The sequence below is a fragment of the Seriola lalandi genome, unplaced genomic scaffold, assembly GCF_002814215.2.
Source record: "Seriola lalandi dorsalis isolate HSWRI2012SDOR001 ecotype SW California unplaced genomic scaffold, Sedor1 jcf7180002054883, whole genome shotgun sequence".
NCBI classification, from domain to species: Eukaryota; Metazoa; Chordata; class Actinopteri; order Carangiformes; family Carangidae; genus Seriola; species Seriola lalandi.
In genome coordinates, this window is record NW_019525658.1 from 1,060,624 (window position 1) to 1,078,332 (window position 17,709).

General features: G+C 39.5%; 1 protein-coding gene across 1 annotated transcript; it reads left to right on the forward strand.

Moving 5' to 3' along the window:
• Positions 1 to 3,175: 3,175 nt before the first annotated feature.
• arrdc1a (arrestin domain containing 1a) lies at positions 3,176 to 17,076 on the forward strand. Its single transcript, XM_023397533.2, has 8 exons — positions 3,176 to 3,335; positions 6,148 to 6,258; positions 6,610 to 6,660; positions 8,933 to 9,087; positions 12,298 to 12,480; positions 12,675 to 12,851; positions 13,493 to 14,060; positions 15,886 to 17,076. Exons 1-8 carry the CDS (start codon positions 3,218 to 3,220, stop codon positions 15,921 to 15,923), a joined length of 1,401 nt encoding a protein of 466 aa, XP_023253301.1. The 5' UTR covers positions 3,176 to 3,217; the 3' UTR covers positions 15,924 to 17,076.
• Positions 17,077 to 17,709: the final 633 nt, after the last annotated feature.

Below are 17,709 nucleotides of genomic sequence, written 5' to 3' on the forward strand. Positions count from 1 at the left end.
TGATGAAAGTGTTTGTGACATGGAGCATGATCCTGCTGGAAGGAGCCATTAGAAGATTGTGAACTGTGGCCATGAAGGATGAACACATTCAGCAACAACACTCAGATACACTGAGACATTCAGACCATGATTGATTGATTGATTGATTGATTGATTGATTGATTGATTGATTGAGTGATTGATTGGTATTAAGAAGAGCACATTCCCCACTCCATCACGCCACCACCACCAGCCTGGACTGTTGACACAAGACAGGTTGGTCCATGGATTCAGACTCTGACCCGACCATCTGCTGCCTCAGCACAAATCCAGATCCATCAGACCAGGTCTTCAACTGTCCAGTTGGTGAGTTTCTGGTCTTGGTGACAGGAAGTGGAACCTGACGTGGTCTTCTGCTGTTGTAGGTTGGACATGTTGTTCACTCTGAAGCTTCTCTGCTCACCACAGTTGTAAAGAGTGGTTATCTGAGTGACCGTTGCCTTTCCGTCCATTCTCTGACCTCTGACCTCTGCTCTGACCTCTCTCATCAACACAGAGCTGGTGTTCATGGGATGCTTCTGTTGTTGTTCCACTCTGAGAAAAAACTCTAGTGATGTTGAGGCAGCAGCTTTAACATCATGTCACAGTCAAAGTCTGATCTGCAGGAGTTTATACACTGCTGCCACATGCTCGGCTGACTGGATAATTACATGGATAAGCAGGTGTACATGTGTTCCTAATGAAGTGCTTGATGAGTGAATGAATCATGTGGGAAACTGACCCTTGATGTTGTCATCACAGTTATCGTTAAGTTAAGTGCATGTGGTGTCCTTCAAGATATTACATAGTTTATCCAGTTACATATTAGAAAGATTCAAGTGGATATTGATTGCAATTGTGATTTTTGTGGTATGAAAAATAGTATTTCCCATCTATATTTTTACTGTGTATATGTACAATCGCAGCTACCTTTTGGGCTGAATTGACTAATTATATAATCCATAAAGGTAAAAATAATTTCAGTATCGAATGTAAAAATATCATTACATATTATGAACATAATGATTATGACATTGAATTCATTGTTATTTCATATTCATAAATGCAGAGGAACAAAAGTCACCCCCGGTTTTATTGCATTTTTAAAAAGAATTAAGACTCTTGACCTTATTAATACTAAAAAGTAATAAGACTGTCAAATTATATAATGAACTCTTCAAAGAGGAAATATCGACAATGTCAAATATTATATTTCATGTGAAAACATTATTACACATGTCAGCTGCACATGGTTGTACATTTATCTATTTATCAAGCATCGAATTCTGATTCATTTTTGTTTTTCTTTCTTTTTTGTCATTGTAATTCCACTGTCATTCTGTTTTTACATAATGATGACAGTGTGTTCACAGGAAGTGTGTAGACAGTCTGTGTCAAAGCTTAAACACAGAAGAGGAGGGAAATCAACTTTGGTTTCGATCCAATAAATCTCTGAACTAATGAAATCACTGCAGGTGTGCAAGTGACATCAGCAGAGGTGCAAATATACAAAGAGATGCGAAGAAATAGTGAGTGCTCAGTGTTTTCAAATAATTTTTAATCAATCCTCAAAACAAGACTGTATATTAGTAATATTGATATAATAATGATGGATCCAGCCCTGAGCCCATCAACTCCCAGTTTGAACACTCTCTTTTCTCTGGGACCAACATCAGGCCAACAGACTGACTTTGCCCTGAACTCCAGTTGCTGTGAACTTTGCTGATCACATACTGTACTTTTGATTTGAATGACCCCATGACCTTTCTCTACCGCTGCCCTCAGAACAAACTAAATCTTTAGCCCCAGTGGTTGATCTGTCTGTCACCTCAAACTGCAGGGTGCTATGAACATTACGGCCTCTAGAGGACACCAGTGAGTCAGGACAGTTGTCTTTCACAGCAGCTGCATTAGCTGCATATACAATGTTCAACCCCTCTGTTGCTTTTACAGACTCAACACTGAGATTAAAGGGGAACTAAACTTCTCATCTCTGTGGCTCTGAGCTTTGTCAAGTCTGAGAACATCACCCAGATGATGTCATCAAACTAACTAACCAGCAACTAAAAGTAAAAACTAACTAACCAAAAAGCGAAATGAAATGTAGGATCCAGTACAAGGAAAACTCTGGATATCTCCTGCTTTGATTTTGATCATCTTGTATTTAATATTCATAAAGTTTTATAAAGTTTTGGGCTTGTGAGACTTGCAAGCTTGAGCCGACTTTCTTTTCTCTTAATGCAGTTCAACAGTGATTAGATTCATTAGACCCACCAGTTGTCTATCAGACTCCACACCTCAGACTGGTAACACAGGTGTTCTGGTTTCTAGTCGTTTTTTTTCCCCCAGTTTCTTTATTGTACACACATGTAAAGGTACAAACACACACATAAACAATAAACAAATAAAAGAAATGACAAACCAAAAAATTAATAGTTAAACATTTTCACATTGTTGATGTTACGAAACCATAGTTTGTGTTATATGCAGCATATTATATTCATTCCACAGCTTTAAGGTCTTGTTTTTCACATCAGACAAAGTTTTGCTCGTCTGTTTAAAGTGCAGGAAAGTTGTCTTGGTCCTTGATCATTCTTTCTTATGAATATGGTATTTTCCAAAAATAATAAAATGTTGTATAACATACAACATGTTACTTTCAGTCTTATCTTGACAAAAACAGCATTACATCAAACAGAACTATTTCAATATTCACTTTGAGTTTCTTATTTAGAATATTGGCTCCATCAACCCAGGACATTCATGTATATTCTATATATATATATATATATATATATATATATATATGTACATATGTACATAAATGTACATAAACATGTACACATGTGCATGTATGTATACACACACACACACACACACACACACACACACACACACACATATATACACATATATGTACGTATGTACAGTATGTGTATGTATGTGTGTGTGTGTGTGTGTGTGTGTGTGTGTGTGTGTGTGTATTGTGTAAAATTTTGAAATGCACTTTAATTTTATTGGTGATACAAAAACGTATGGGGTAATAGCCATGCTGTCTGCAAATCTATATCTGCATACACCTGATTATCTTTTCATCTTTGACAGGTAGGTGACGTCATTCGAGGGGCGGGACCGGAGAGTCGTATGTGCGGGCGCGTACAGGTGATCGTCAGTCTCGCCGCCGTGGATCGGGGGAAACATGGGGAAGCTTCAGGAGTTTGAGATCGCGCTCGACAAAAACAAAGTGGTGTACAGTCCCGGAGAGTCCATCTCCGGTACCGTGACGATCAAGGTGAAGCAGGCGCTGCCGTGCAAAGGTGAGTGTGATACCGATGACGTTATTCCCGCCGACGTTTTTCTCACCTGGTGGGATAACACCGCCACCGCCAAACAAGGAAGTGACGGACTGAGCCAAGAGTTTATTAAGTTAGAACATGAAGTTAATGTTGGTCCAGTCTGTTTCTGTTTTATAATAAAGTGAAAACTAACTTTATATGGTGACGTAGATGATCTGTATGTTCTAATATTTTTACTTCTGTAGTGGGAGGTTAGGGGAACGCGACCTCATGGGAATGTTGGTGTTTGTCTTCCTTCTGTTACGTCCTCCATCAACAATGTTAAAGCCTCCTGACTTCAAATTAAAATATTTATAAATTAAATATTTATTTCTTCTGGGAGACATTGATGCAGAGATTACATAAACGCAAAGAAAACAAACCAAACAGCAGAAATGCAGAAAACAATTCCTAATAAAAACAGTTACATTCAAAGACATTAAGATTTAAAAGCATATTTCTAAACTGTCCCAATGTTTTCAGGGAATCCATATTTAAAGTGTGTTGTAGGTTATTCCATGACCCGAAGAACATGCAGTGTAATCCAGACTTGAGCTGGTTTGATAGGGTTTGATTTATTCAGTTATGTGCCATCGTCTTCAGCATCTCTGTCCTCTACAAGACTTTTCAGGAGCCGATAGAAACGGTTTTCAGCTGTGTGACATTGCTTTGTCATTTATGAAGCCACTTATTTTTCTCCATGAATTGTTTGGTCTACAAAACACCAGAGGACAGTGAGAAATAAAAAGATAACAACAAGTAGAAACTTCTCACATCTGAAAACCTGGAACCAACGACGAAGAAACACAAGTTTAGATTTGATCAAACACTGAATATGTCATGTTACCACTCCTGAATATCAGTGTTGAAATTTAAAATAACTGAAGTGAAATATTTTACTTTGAAAAACCATCTATGTGAATATATGTCATTTAATTCCAAAAATATACAGAATGTGACCTGAGAGGTCAGAGGTCAGAGTCACAGCCGGAGTGTTGAAGTCTGACTTTTTCATTTTGAATTTTTCTCCAGTTAAATGTGAAAAAGGTCTAATGCAGCTTTTAGACTGAACCTGAAATGACCAACAGAACTGAACCCTACCATGTACAACATGAAATGACCTGCTGTACATTTCAAAGAGGATACATTCAAAATGAAATATTCAGGAGGAGCTCATTCTCACCAGCAGTTGTTTATAAGAAACAAATCCTTCCAGTCTTTCTCTGCACTTCCATGTCTGATGTAAATGTTCTTCTACAGATCTCAGTTCCTAATGATGGAGAACAAATGTAACTGTAAACTAGTGTCAGGAAAAAGACAAAGTGTGTGAATTACAAACACACCCTTCTCCACATTGTTTCCATCACAGCATCAAAATATCTTTAGTTTTGTTTTTGTTTTATCGTCACTGAAATCTTAAACAACAAATGCCTCAGCAAGGATGAATAACAAGTTACTGTGAATCTACTGGAGCCTAAAAGCCCATTAATCATCAGTGATACAGACTTATTACAAGTTTAGCCCTAATTATTAAGTACCACTTTCTCTGTGAGATCATTCTTAAGTGTGTGTGTGTGTGTGTGTGTGTGTGTGTGTGTGTGTGTGTGTGTGTGTGTGTGTGTGTGTGTGTGAGAACTTGGGAGCAGTTACTGTGTATGTTGTTAAGGGAGTTTCTGTTTGAAAGCTTCCCGTCTGTTTACATTCCAGCTCAGGTAGAGCTGGTCAGACTGTCAGCTGCACTTCACCACCACCCAGGAAACACACTCTGTCTCAGAGCAACACTTTCAATCACTGATGGATTGTGAAGTGGGTGGGGCCTCGAGATAAGAGAACTTTAACTGGACAAATATTGACACTGTGTTAAAAATCAGATGTGTTTTGAGTCATCGCGGTTCCCCTCAGATAAGACGCATATGATGAGGTTACTGACGTATTCTGCACCCAGTATTATTTTATAGAGTTTTTAAGACTGAAAATAGTTCATGTATGTGGACACATACTGTTGTTAGTCAGTTTTTAATGTTTTGGGTCCATTATTTCCAGTGACGGGAAATCTTCATGTTTTAACATGACAACATCCCCCACCAGAGTGAGCATAAATAAAAAACATCTCAAATCAACATGATGCAAAATATCTGACAATCAGTGAAAAGAGGCAATAAAATGTGTAAAAACAATAATTAGGGATTAAACAATATAAAAAAAACAGGTATCAGATATTACCAAAGGATGAGACAAAGAAATGCGTTTAAATAAAGGAGTGTTTGATTCGGGTCAGGAGGTCCAGAGTGTGGAGTCCACCCCCTGTCCGGGGGAGTTTATCTCTTATGTTGTTCATTAATGAACATGAAATTCATAGATCCAGGAAATCACAGGGAAAAAATAGTTTAAATTTGATTTGATTTCTCTACCGAAGAAAGTGATTGGGCACAAAAATCATCAACATTTCCCTCCGCAGACACACGTCCTCCTGCTGACCACGCAGCAGCTGATGTGACTGAGCTTCTAACTTTCATTGTGAGTGATCATGTTACCGTACATCCAGCTGAAGTCACAGCTCAGTCTTTGTCTTTAACTGATGTGTCCGGTGAGTCTTTGGTCAGATGACGTCGTGGTTATAAAATCAGGATTTTAGTAGCGGCTTGGAAGTGGCTGCTGGTTAACATGTCGTCTTAACAGGCTATGTTTCGGTCACTATTTTATATTTGTTCCGTTGTCCCGACAACGGAAACAGAAAACATGCCAATGAGGGGAGCTTTATTGATCTACTCTGTCTGTATTTTCTTACCTGCAGCCATCAAAGTGAACTGCAATGGTTTCTGTGGCATCACCAACAAGGTGAACGACACGGCGTGGACAATGGAGGAGCAGTACTTCAACAGCACCGTCTCTGTCGCAGACAAAGGTGAGCAGGCAGACACCTGAGATGCAACTGCAAAACCAATCCAAAGAGTTTGATCCGTGCTGCAGTCGGTATCAGATAGTTCACATCAAGCCCAGTCCAGTCACAGATTACAGAGCTTAACTGGCCTTTAATACTTCCCTGTGTGGACAAGTGAAAATACTCGACACAGCCACATCATAGAGAATACAACTAGGCTGCCGAAATAATTGAAGGGTAAAGAGTGTAGTAGTGAAGGTTCCCATGATCCTTTGTGGTTACTTCATGCAGCCCTGAGGCAGCTCTGCCTGCTGGGAAACAGCAGCGCGATTGTTAGTGTTTGCACTAATGAATGTTATCTCTGTCTCCACGCAGGAACCCTGAAACAGGGAGAACACACGTTTCCCTTCAAGTTTCTCATTCCAGGTAGGAGCTCTGAGTGATGGGCTGAACACTTGTCACTGCACATTCTTTCCTTTGCTTGTGTGTGTTTTGCCCTCACATTTCACCACCTGACAGACGTGTCCCAGCAGGATGATATTTACCCCAGTGCTGTTACGGTTCAGCTGCTGGAGGACAGGACTCTGAGCCCATCACTCACTGGGCGCATGAGTTCTGTGCGACACTTTGCACTGATTTACTACTTAAACTACAACTACTACTTACTTAAAAAAGGAAAGTTGCTATAATTTAAAGGAGCTGTATGTAAGTTTTGCTATTGCTACATAATAGCTCTGAGTGATTAATCTAATTTTATTTCCGATTACGATTTTGGCTTCGCATTAAATTTCACCCCCCCCCCCCCCTACAAAAACCATCCCACCATCCACTTCCTGGTTACATTTCAGCGTATGTTTGCAATATATGTTTTTGAGTTTTCAAAATGTTGGTGCAGTGTACTACAACATGTTTGATCTCATTTATTTTGGTCTAATTTATTTTTCTTTATCATTTTTATATACTGAATCTATTTGTTCAGTAGTTTTTAGTAGGTTGGGGAAGTACACTAATGTTACAACATAGTTGATCTTATTTATTTTGATCAAATTAACTTTTATATTATATATTTAATTGTATATATTGAGATATTATTTATTTATCCCCGATTCGAGTCCCGCATCGGACAAGCCCTTACCTGCATGGCATTCCCCCTCTCTCTGCCTCCCCATTTCCTGTCTCTCTCTACTGCACTGTCAATAAAGGCACAAAAAGCCTGAAAAAAAAAAAAAAAAAGAACCCAGAGAGAATGATTAATCAAGAACTCTGCTTTGTATCCCTCACCACTTTTTATACAGAAATCATGCTATAGTTCCATTAAGAAGATGCATCGTGATTCTGCTAAACGCTGAACCAAACAGCTGGCACGGTGCCACCCCAGTGTGTGATTTGTAGATAGCATGCCAGCACTCAGTATCAGAGATCAGAGGCTTTCCATCACACAACAGAGCTGGCATCTGTCCTGCAGTATCAGTTCTTCCTTTAACGTCAGTCTGGCTCTGTCACTACCTCCACTGCTCATCCCTCCCATTCAGTGTTCATACTTTTTACAATAAAGGCCCAACATTCCCGCCCTGAACAGGCTAACTAACCCTAACCCTGTGCTAAAGGGACTATCGGCAGCAGAATGCAACTTTTTTCAATAAAAGAAAAGCTGTACACTGTCCACCACCTGCCCAGCTCGAAACAGCTGGCAAAGTTAGACTAGCTGGTGAAGATAGTGGAGCATAGTCGCTAATGAGCCAGATCATTTTTTCAGGAGTTGATGGAGAGCTAAAAGTGAATATTAGACTTGTCAGATGGACGCAAGCAGGACTCCAAATGAAAGCTTATAATGGTCCGTGTCTGCTGGATGAGTAAATCAGCAACTTCTATGAGGTAATAATGTGTCAGATATTGTGTTTACAGCTAATTCTGCTGCCCCAAGTGGCAAAGATCAGTAAATGCAGCTTGCTTCCCTGCGTTTCGCTGCATTAACAATGCTGTATTATCACTGTGTTTATAGTCTGTTTCAAAATAATGGAACAACTTGGCTCTTATTTTCATAGTTGTGGCCATCATCTGTGTACTGCACTCACCCTGTCTGATACACGAGCACAAGTCACATGATCAGACAGGTTGTAAACAAAGGTCCAGGCTGGTCTTAATCTGAAAAACAAAGGTTTTGGTTTTATGAGCCAAACTGTTTGTGTGATCGTTGGACTGCTTGTGTTTCTTTAACTCGGACTTCTGCCCGTTGTAATGGTGCAGGCATGTTGTTACGGTAACAAGATTCATAACTTTTTATTCGTTTCATTCTTAGATAACAGTTCATCCTGTCCCTCACTTCCTGTCCACATATTGCTGCCATGGTTTATTATGATGCGCTCTCATGTATAACATGACACAGCAACTTGTGTTGAGCCTTTGTTCGGCCCCTCACCTGCTGTGAAACCTCTTCCGCAGCATGAGGAACAACTCCACAGAAACTCCAAACCGGCCCGACCGGTCTTCTTCCTGCTGTGAATCTAGATCTGTCTTTTGAAATGTGTGTGTGTTTCCAGCACTGAGCGCCTGCAGGTTATTCAGACCCTCTCTGAAATCATGTTTTCATGTTTACATTAGAGGACTAGGGCATAACCGCTCCTTTGTCAGGTTATGGAACAGTAACATATTAGCTGTTACGTGATAAAACTAACACATATTTGACTTGTTCCCGCAGCCTCTGCTCCGACGTCTTTTGAAGGCAACTATGGTCGGATCATTTACAGAGTGAGGGCTTTTATTGACACTCCACGATTTGCCAAAGACTACAACAAAGAAACAGCTTTCTACCTGCTCAGCCCTCTAAACCTGAATGAAGTGCCAGACATATGGGTGAGACATGATTACATGTGTGTATATATGATCAGTCCATGTTTTTGTCTCTTTGTTTCTTGTTCATTTCATTTAACAGTCAGTGGCTTCAGGGGTAGTTTTGTGTTGGAACTATTACTTGAAAAAGAACATTTGTTGGTTTTTCAAGGTAAAGGAGATGCAGCACTCACACTTGAATAGTTATATATTTTTTAAACAATTTATTTAATGAATTTTCAATACAGAGTCTACAAGGGAAAACACGGGTAAAACATCAAAGATAATGAAAGAGAAATAACATAAAATAAAAAAATATACATAAAGTTTATATATATATATATATATATATATATATATATATATATATATATATAATATAGGCCTATATATAAAAATAACATGTGAAAGATGTAAGTACCAGAGGAGTAAAAAAAAAGAAAATAAATAGATAAAAAAGGGGGAGTGAGCATTTAGTGAGGTTAACATATATTCCATACATTGGTACAAATATTCAACATATACTGATGCGAGTAAATATTGCTGTGATTGGGAGATATTTCCCATGTCGCTACTAAAATCCGCCCAGTGTTTATCACAGAGATGTGGTTCTCTTCTCTTTTGAGCTTAAACATAATTTTTTTTCTGATGTCATGTATGAGGAAATGTCTTACTAAATGTAAACCACATGGAGACAGGGGGAGGGTCTTCCCTGTTCCATGACAAAGCCATGCATTTGTTACCAGCAATCATGACCAGTTTTATAAACCACATCTTGTTTCTTTTGGTGAGAGCGATGTCAGATATGTCGCCTAGTGAGGCTAGTTCAGGTGAACCAGGGATCTCAAACCCAGTCATTTCTTTGAGAATCTCCAATATTGAGACCCAGTAATGTTTTTGATTTATTACATTTCCAGAACATGGGAATGAGGTTACCGGTCTCTATTTGAAAAATTGGGCTGAGCTCTGATTGATTGATTTATCCTATGGAGTCTTTCTGGTGTGAAGTAGGTTCTGTGGATAATATTAAACTGCAAGAGCTTATGGCGGCTGTTATATGAGAAGGTAAGTGCCTTCTCACAGTCCCCATTATCAAAAGTACAGTCCATATCTTGCTCCCATTTGGTTCTAGTGTTCAGGGGTTTTGCTTCTGTGAAAGCCAGAATTCTATTTTATGTTAAGGACAAAATTCCTCGGAGATGTTTGACATCTTTTAGGATCTCATCAATTAGTAGAGGCTTTAATATAGTGGGTTTCCTCCCTCAGACGCACTTCTGAAGTGCCTGACCTGTAGATATTTAAAGAAATTAGTCGTTGGCAGGCGGAAGGCTCGACCTAACTGCTCATAAGTGTGTTGTTTTCATAGAGGTCCCCAAATTTCTTAATCCCCTGTTTGTGCCATATCTTGGTTATTCTGTCTCTAAGTGCATTCGCTAAAGCAGGGTTGGTATAACTGTGAAGAGCAGCCACACTATTATGTTGTGTCTGAATGGCAGACCAGATTCTGGATGTGTTTGATAAAGGGAGTATCAGTGCCACTCTTTGGATAGTCTTAATATTTAATATGGGGCAAACAACAAAGGTGTTTCAGCTATAAGCGTCATCAGCATAAGAAACCGTGGTGAATCAGACAATATATATTTATAAACAGCTGAGGTGAGAACATGACAACTTGATGAAGTGCATCTGTGAATGAAGCACTGTGAGGGGCTACATGACATCAGCAAGAGCAAACTCTTATATAAACCTCCACCATCTCACTGCTGCACAATTAGAAATATTAAGCACAACTTACAGTAAAAACCAAACAACATCCAAAAAGCGATGTCCCAAAATACCAAATATGTACATAGGGCTCAAAGCTGTCTAGTGTATAAAGGCTTGAGAATAAAGGTGTTATCTGTAGAGATGTACGGCACACAACAGCTAGAGGCAGAACATTTGAGTCTGTATGACTTTATTTACCAAACAAAAAAAATGAGTAGAATGATAAGAACAAAACATTTTCTATAAAAAGGAAGTTCTTCAATTCAATAAACATCATTCAGTGCATCTAAAGGATCTGAATTAACGAGGACAATTGGTTTGTGTAAATAGAAATTAAAAGCTAAATGTCCCCATTAACATGTTTAAACCATTACAGAAAGATAACTGCATGTGAAAGTCAAACCATCAGTCAACGTCATGTAGAAAAAAGCTTAAAACACATACTGATGCTGATACAGTGGAAGAGAACCTGTGGGACCTTTATAGATGATGATGGACAGAATTTCCTTCTATATCATATACTAAAGGAGCACTGGTGTTGTTGGTTCTAGTCTCTGTAAAAGAAAGGTGCAAAACCTTGTAACTTCCAGAGTCAAGACCAGGACAAGACCCAAGTCAAGTCCAAGTCCTAGACTTAGCATTTCAGGACCTAAACAAGTCATTATGCAGCTCTCATGAAACTGAATGCCGTTTCAAATTTTTAAACAGAGTTATCAGTTTGTATTTAAATTATAAATGCTTTTATTATTTCTTAAATATAAACGTGTTATATCAATTAAAAGCACTGGTGTCTGGTGTTACTTATTGTAATTCCTGGGAGTTGAAGTTTGATTATTTCATCAAATCCAAACAATAGTTTTATTGAATCCATCTGTCTACAATTTTGAACATGTGCAACAAATCCAAAGATTTAACTGAGAAAAACAAGTAACGGGAAAATTAGATTAATGCAGAAGATGGTGGTGATGATGATGATGATGATGATGATTATGATAAATCTATACTGGACCAATCGAAATAACAGCTGTAGTGCAGATGTTCACATAGTTGTTTTCTTACTGATTCTGATTCCTGAACTTGTTTACCAGCTGATACTGGTGCTGATCTGATACCACTGTGTTGTCTGTCATGGCTCAGGTGAAACCCTTTGTAAAACTGCTGGAAACTGCAGTTTTATGTTCTGCCGTCTTTAAGTTCAGTTCAGATCGGTGCACAGACTCACCGGTACCTGATCCAGTATGTTAGGAACTAGCTGAGGCATTTCTGATACTAGTATTGGTATCTGAACCACTCTGATCTGTAGACCAGCGACTTTATTTTTCATGAGCAACTGAAGGTCCTGATACAGAACCAGTATGTTGTGCAAGTCATTAAGTCTAACTGGGAGTTTTAAGTTCAACATGATGTCCCAATGTGATGTGTGTCTTACTAACCCTTGAAGTGCGGATGCTGCCCCTCTCCCTGCAGGGAACCTGTTCATCTGCAGTGACTCAGCAGTTCACCTACATGCTGGTGAAAACAGGCACAGTGGTCCTGAAGGCCCAGACCGACATGAAGGGCTACACACCAGGCCAGATCATCCAGGTGACGGCCAACATCCACAACCAGTCCGGGAAGAGCACAGGCAACATGGCAGCCAGTCTGATGCAGGTAAACCACACCTGAGAGGACCAGGTTATGCTTTATTAAAGAAGTACTTCAAATCTTAGTAATCTCTCTTATTATAGGCCATGGTTGAAAGGACTGACTGCAAAACTGCTATATATGTAGTCAGGGTGATATGTGATATGTAGTCACCATGCGCTGAGCACAGCTCATGAATCTCCATGTCCATGTGTTTTCAGAGGGTGACCTATGAGACAAAGAAGCCCACCTATGATATGAGAACCATAGCAGAGGTGGAGGGAGGTGTGGTGAAGGCCTCCAAGGAGGTGCAGTGGAAGGAGCAGATCATCGTTCCTCCTCTTCCTCAGTCATCCCTCGCTGGCTGTGAGCTGATAAAGATAGAATATTATGTTAAAGTAAGTTACGCTCATCCCCTTTCACACTATAAACACTATAAACACTTGTCGTTTTATTAGCTTTCACATAGGATTAACTGTACAGTAATTAATTCATCACTTACACAAAAAGAAAATAATTTTAATAAATCAAAACACACACAACACAGAAAACATGTTACAGCTACAGTAACAATCAGACACTGAGTGGTCCACTAAATATATAGCGGATTTCATGTAAACGCACAGAGAAACCAAATCCTGCAAGGTTGGATGGTGGGTCCAGGTGGGCGGGGCTTGGGGCGTGGCTGAGGGCGGTGACTGCTTTGTTGTGACATCACAAAGTACTGTATTTCTTGCCCACACATAAGTAAAAGCAGTTCAAATAAATCAAGAAAAGAGGAGACAGTGGTGGTAAATACATTCAGTTTCTATATTTCTATATATAGCTGTCTTCTGTTGTGACAGGAAGTGACATATTTAGCACATTTTTCTTTTCCCCCAGAATAATCAGAATAATCCCTGTCTGTCAAACTTTTCAAATTTGGTGCATTTTTTCAAATTTTGTGAAGAATTCCTCCCTGATATTTCAGTATTTTTGACAGTGTGTCAGAAAATGTAGTTCTCTGTCACTAACATTGTCTCGACCTCTGATTAAACAGGTCAGTCTAAAATCTCCGGACGTCATGTTGACATTACCCATCCACATTGGAAATGTCTCGCTGGACAAAAAACTGCACCGCTCCAAAAAAGCAGCTCCTCCTTCCTCTGCTGCACCTGAGGATACTCCAGCCTCCGCCTCCGCCTCCGCCTCCGCCTCCGCCTCTGTCCCTGACGCTTCCACCTCTGCTACCACTCCCACGACGACCCCTCGCACTGCCCCAAAACCCGCTCCCCGTCCCGCCCCTCGTCCCCGAATGTCTTCTCACAGTTCCCCCAGTGCTCCTCCAGCTGAGTACCACCATGGAGCAGAGGGTGGGACTCCGATGAACGATGGCTTCCCCAACAAGCGCCAGTCTCAGCTGGTGTCACCCAACGCCTTCAGCTACGCCCCCGGCCTTTTTTTCTCCCAGAACCAGCAGCACGGCGGGCCTGGCACTGCCCCCACTGGGCCTACATTCAGTGGGTCCACAGGGGCCCCATCACCTTATGCCCCTGAGAACGGTTCTAGCTCTGCACCAACACCACTCATCCTGCCTCCAGACTATGGCGCCTCATCTTATCCACAAGGTCAGTTGGCACCCATCATTCTGTCCAGGCTCTGTTCATGATTGTAGAGCGATGAATGTGGAGAAGAAGAACGCTGTCATTTAGGACAGATTTTAAAACCAAACTGGAACAAACTCCAGATCATAACTGTAACTTACAGCAGGATGAACTTGCTTTGGATCATCGGTCATATTTTCTACAAGTCCTGCATTTACTAGTAATATTGAACAGTCCCATATTTACAGATCCATATAATGCCTTCACAGTTACACTCAGTGTCCTCTTTATCTAATGCAATCAACACATTAGCTCTGCAAAACTTCTACCATTATGAAGCTTATCATGTTTAGTGTCTGTTGACACCGAGTAATAGAAGAGTTAAGGCCCTTGCATGTTAATGAGGTGGGCAAAATATTAGAAACCACTGTCAGTATAATACAGTCCAGGAAACATCCCAGTAGTGATCCCATCATAAGAGAATGGCAGGTGTGTGCCCTGCAGCATCAGGTGAGGCAGAGACCATGTGCTCATGTGTTAGGATTATGGTGCTAGGTGCAGTCCATCATCACTAGTTACATTGTTTTGATTTGATTGTTTGTGTGTAGAAAGGTTTTAAAAAGTGGGTGAATTATTGCTTCTGCTACCTCCTTAACACTTTGGAAGAAAAGACTCCTAACGACTACATTTTCTAATGCGCAAGTAGTTTCCGCACATATCTGCACATGTTATAATATTGCTGCAATATCACAACTGATCTCAGAGCTGTGGAAGCTGAGTCAACAAGCACACTTGTCTGTAGCTAGCTCACAATAGATACAACAGCAACAGCTGCTAGTCAAGCTAGCTTCCAGAGACAGTCTCCTCCTGCCACCACAAGAGGACAGTAAAGTACAAGATGAATGCAAACAGACAACAACAGAATGCTGTTCTGAGATCAGATGTGAGGACAGATATCACTTCCACTTTGTTAACTTTCTAATATATGTCGATTTTCAGCTTTAACTGGCTTTGCTTTAACACCACTGACTTTAATAATAATAATGATAACCACACAGGGCTGAATTAACTCCTCTCTGACAGTGTCAATAAAAACTGGAACATTACAATCAGTGTTCCTCCCTTCAACATGGCTGATGGTTAGGACATTGACATATGCCTGCAGAGGGTGTTTTAAGGGCTGTTTTAAGGCAGCCAGCGTACACACTGGCTGCCCTACCTGTCTGATTCTGATGTGCAGTCTGAAAGGAATACCTGCAGACATTACTTAGGGCTGAAAAGGTTAATTAAGCCAATTTAGCTTTTCTAGTGACAAAAACTTAAACAAGTAAATACAACATTTAGAATGACTGTTTACAGTTAATGTTTCCCTCATCAAAGATAAGACTCACATACAACATTATCTGTCAGACAGTATCAGGTGTCAATAAAGGACGGTCAGAGTCGGACACATATTGTTTTCAGATCACTAAGCCCTCCCAAGAAATATCCAAGAAAAGTCCAATTGGAGGCAACTGGATTCAATTTTTCAATTATCTACAACCAAGTCCAGTTGCCCTCAATCTACTTTTCTCGGATAACCACGACCTGGATGACTGAGAGTCTTCACAGAAATAGAAATACACAGAAATAATACACTTGGCACCCACGTCCTAAGATCACCAATGTCAGGCTCAGTGAAGGTGGGTGGTCCACAGACGGCCAGACCAAGTGATAGAGACTGATGCAGCCCTGTAAGAGATTACCTGTGACGGCCGTCTCGTGCCCCGGCTGATGACATCATATGTTGTTGACATGTGTGACAAGTGTGTACTAACCAGCTGGTCTAATGGTGTCTTGTCTGTTACAGAAGCTCCTCCTTCTTATGATGAGAGCTGCAACACATGAAGTCCCAGGACCCCACCCCTCCACCAGGAAGACGATTGATTCACTCTGATATCAAACAAAATGTTGAATTTTGTAACATTTTATCATGTTATAACTAACTTGGGAAAAATGAGTTGAAGACACAGAAGAAACCTCATGTGACCTGCTAGGATAGTTATTTTATACAGTAACCCTCAGATTTTATGTAAGTTTCAGGTTTTTCTAAATGTATAAGAATCAATATTTTGAATTTAAATGAATGTGATTTGAGCTCGGACTCCGCTGCCCAGTGAACCAGGAGCTGAACTAACCTAATGGGGGTTATTTCCCCTGAAAACTAGCCACAGCAAATCAACGCTGTCTTTATAAAAATCTATCTTTTTTGTTTGTTTTAAGCACTTTGAATGAAAGGAGAGAGAAGAGGTAGGATTTTGTTTTCTGTTCTTCATGCAGTAACAGGAGTCACGTTTTTAGTTGTGGGTTATTTATATGTAGATGACATCTGTGATGTCACGTTTGAAAATGTCATGAAGAAAACCTGTGCAAAACAAACATCTCTTATTTTTTCTAAGTTTAATAAGAATTAAAGCAGTGGGATTTTTATTGGAAACAGGTGAAATCCTCTTTATTTGTAGAAGACTGGATGAAAGATGTTGTTTGGAAGGATCTTTTTTTTATTTGGCTTTGATCAGAAGTTTTCTAATTTATGTGATATTATCCAGATATTGGTTTCACAAGCTTCCTCCCTTTAGCTTTATAAGGTTGTAGTGCAGGATCCAGTTTAGCCTCAAGATTTCTGCCATGTTTGATCATTTATTACATTTAGGTCGTTAACTCTGCCGTAATGACTGCAGACTTCCTTTTAGAAATCATGTTGTATATTGTTCTTCCTCTGTTACATGTGTGTTGGTTCTGTTCATGACATCCTCTCTGTCTGATTTCTGTTAATAGTTGAACAACAATGCAAAATCCCTGATTTGAGGTTTCTCAACTAATTTAATCTGTTTTTTGTAAATACATTTAAATATTTCTTGATCAAGTTAATGATGAGTTATTTTGAGTGTTTATCAACCGCTGTCTGGATTCCAGTAAATCAGCCCTTGTTTTTTTAATAGTATTCTCAAGTCTATTTTCAACATACCAGAAATAAATAAAGATGTGATTTCTCTATAAATGTTGCTCTAGCAGAAATTCAGTGCGTACCTTTCACCCACGCACCTTAACCCATGTGTTCATAGAACATGACTTATGTCAACATGTAAACTGATGATGTGAAACTGAAAATGTTTTAGACCAACATGTTTGGGTGAGTAAACGGTGTGTATAGATTATACAGAGCAGTCTGACATATTGAGGGTAGCACTCAAATACATAAAAAAAACAAAAAACACAGAACATTTCTACAATTCAACTACGACTTACCTCTTGTACTGCCTTACTGATCAGGAATGACATTTTCAAAATGTTAGAAAATTGCATTTTCATTTTCACGCCGAAAGAGTGTCGTCACATGTAAATGACTTGTGACTGGTGGTGCTGTTTCACTTATTCCATTTGCATATTATCCACTGTACAGCAGGTGAAGTCTTTGAAAGTGAAATGTCAAATGCTGGTTTTATTTTCATTTTCTAATAGTTAAAAAATTTGCATTTTATTATTAATCATGACTTGAGAATTATTTGCATAAATGGAAAATCAGGTTAAATTGTTCATATTGCATTTTTCATTGTCAAATTTGAAGTAACATTTCACTGTAAAGCAACAACTTTGAACAGGTTGAACATAACCATACACATACGTACAAAAT

Excerpts from the sequence above, each read along its gene's own strand:
- arrdc1a (XM_023397533.2), top strand. The coding sequence starts at position 3,218 with ATGGGGAAGCTTCAGGAGTTTGAGATCGCGCTCGACAAAAACAAAGTG. Across the intron at positions 6,259-6,609 it reads CGTCTCTGTCGCAGACAAAG|GAACCCTGAAACAGGGAGAA; the intron begins GTGAGCAGGCAG and ends GTCTCCACGCAG. Across the intron at positions 12,852-13,492 it reads AGATAGAATATTATGTTAAA|GTCAGTCTAAAATCTCCGGA; the intron begins GTAAGTTACGCT and ends CTGATTAAACAG.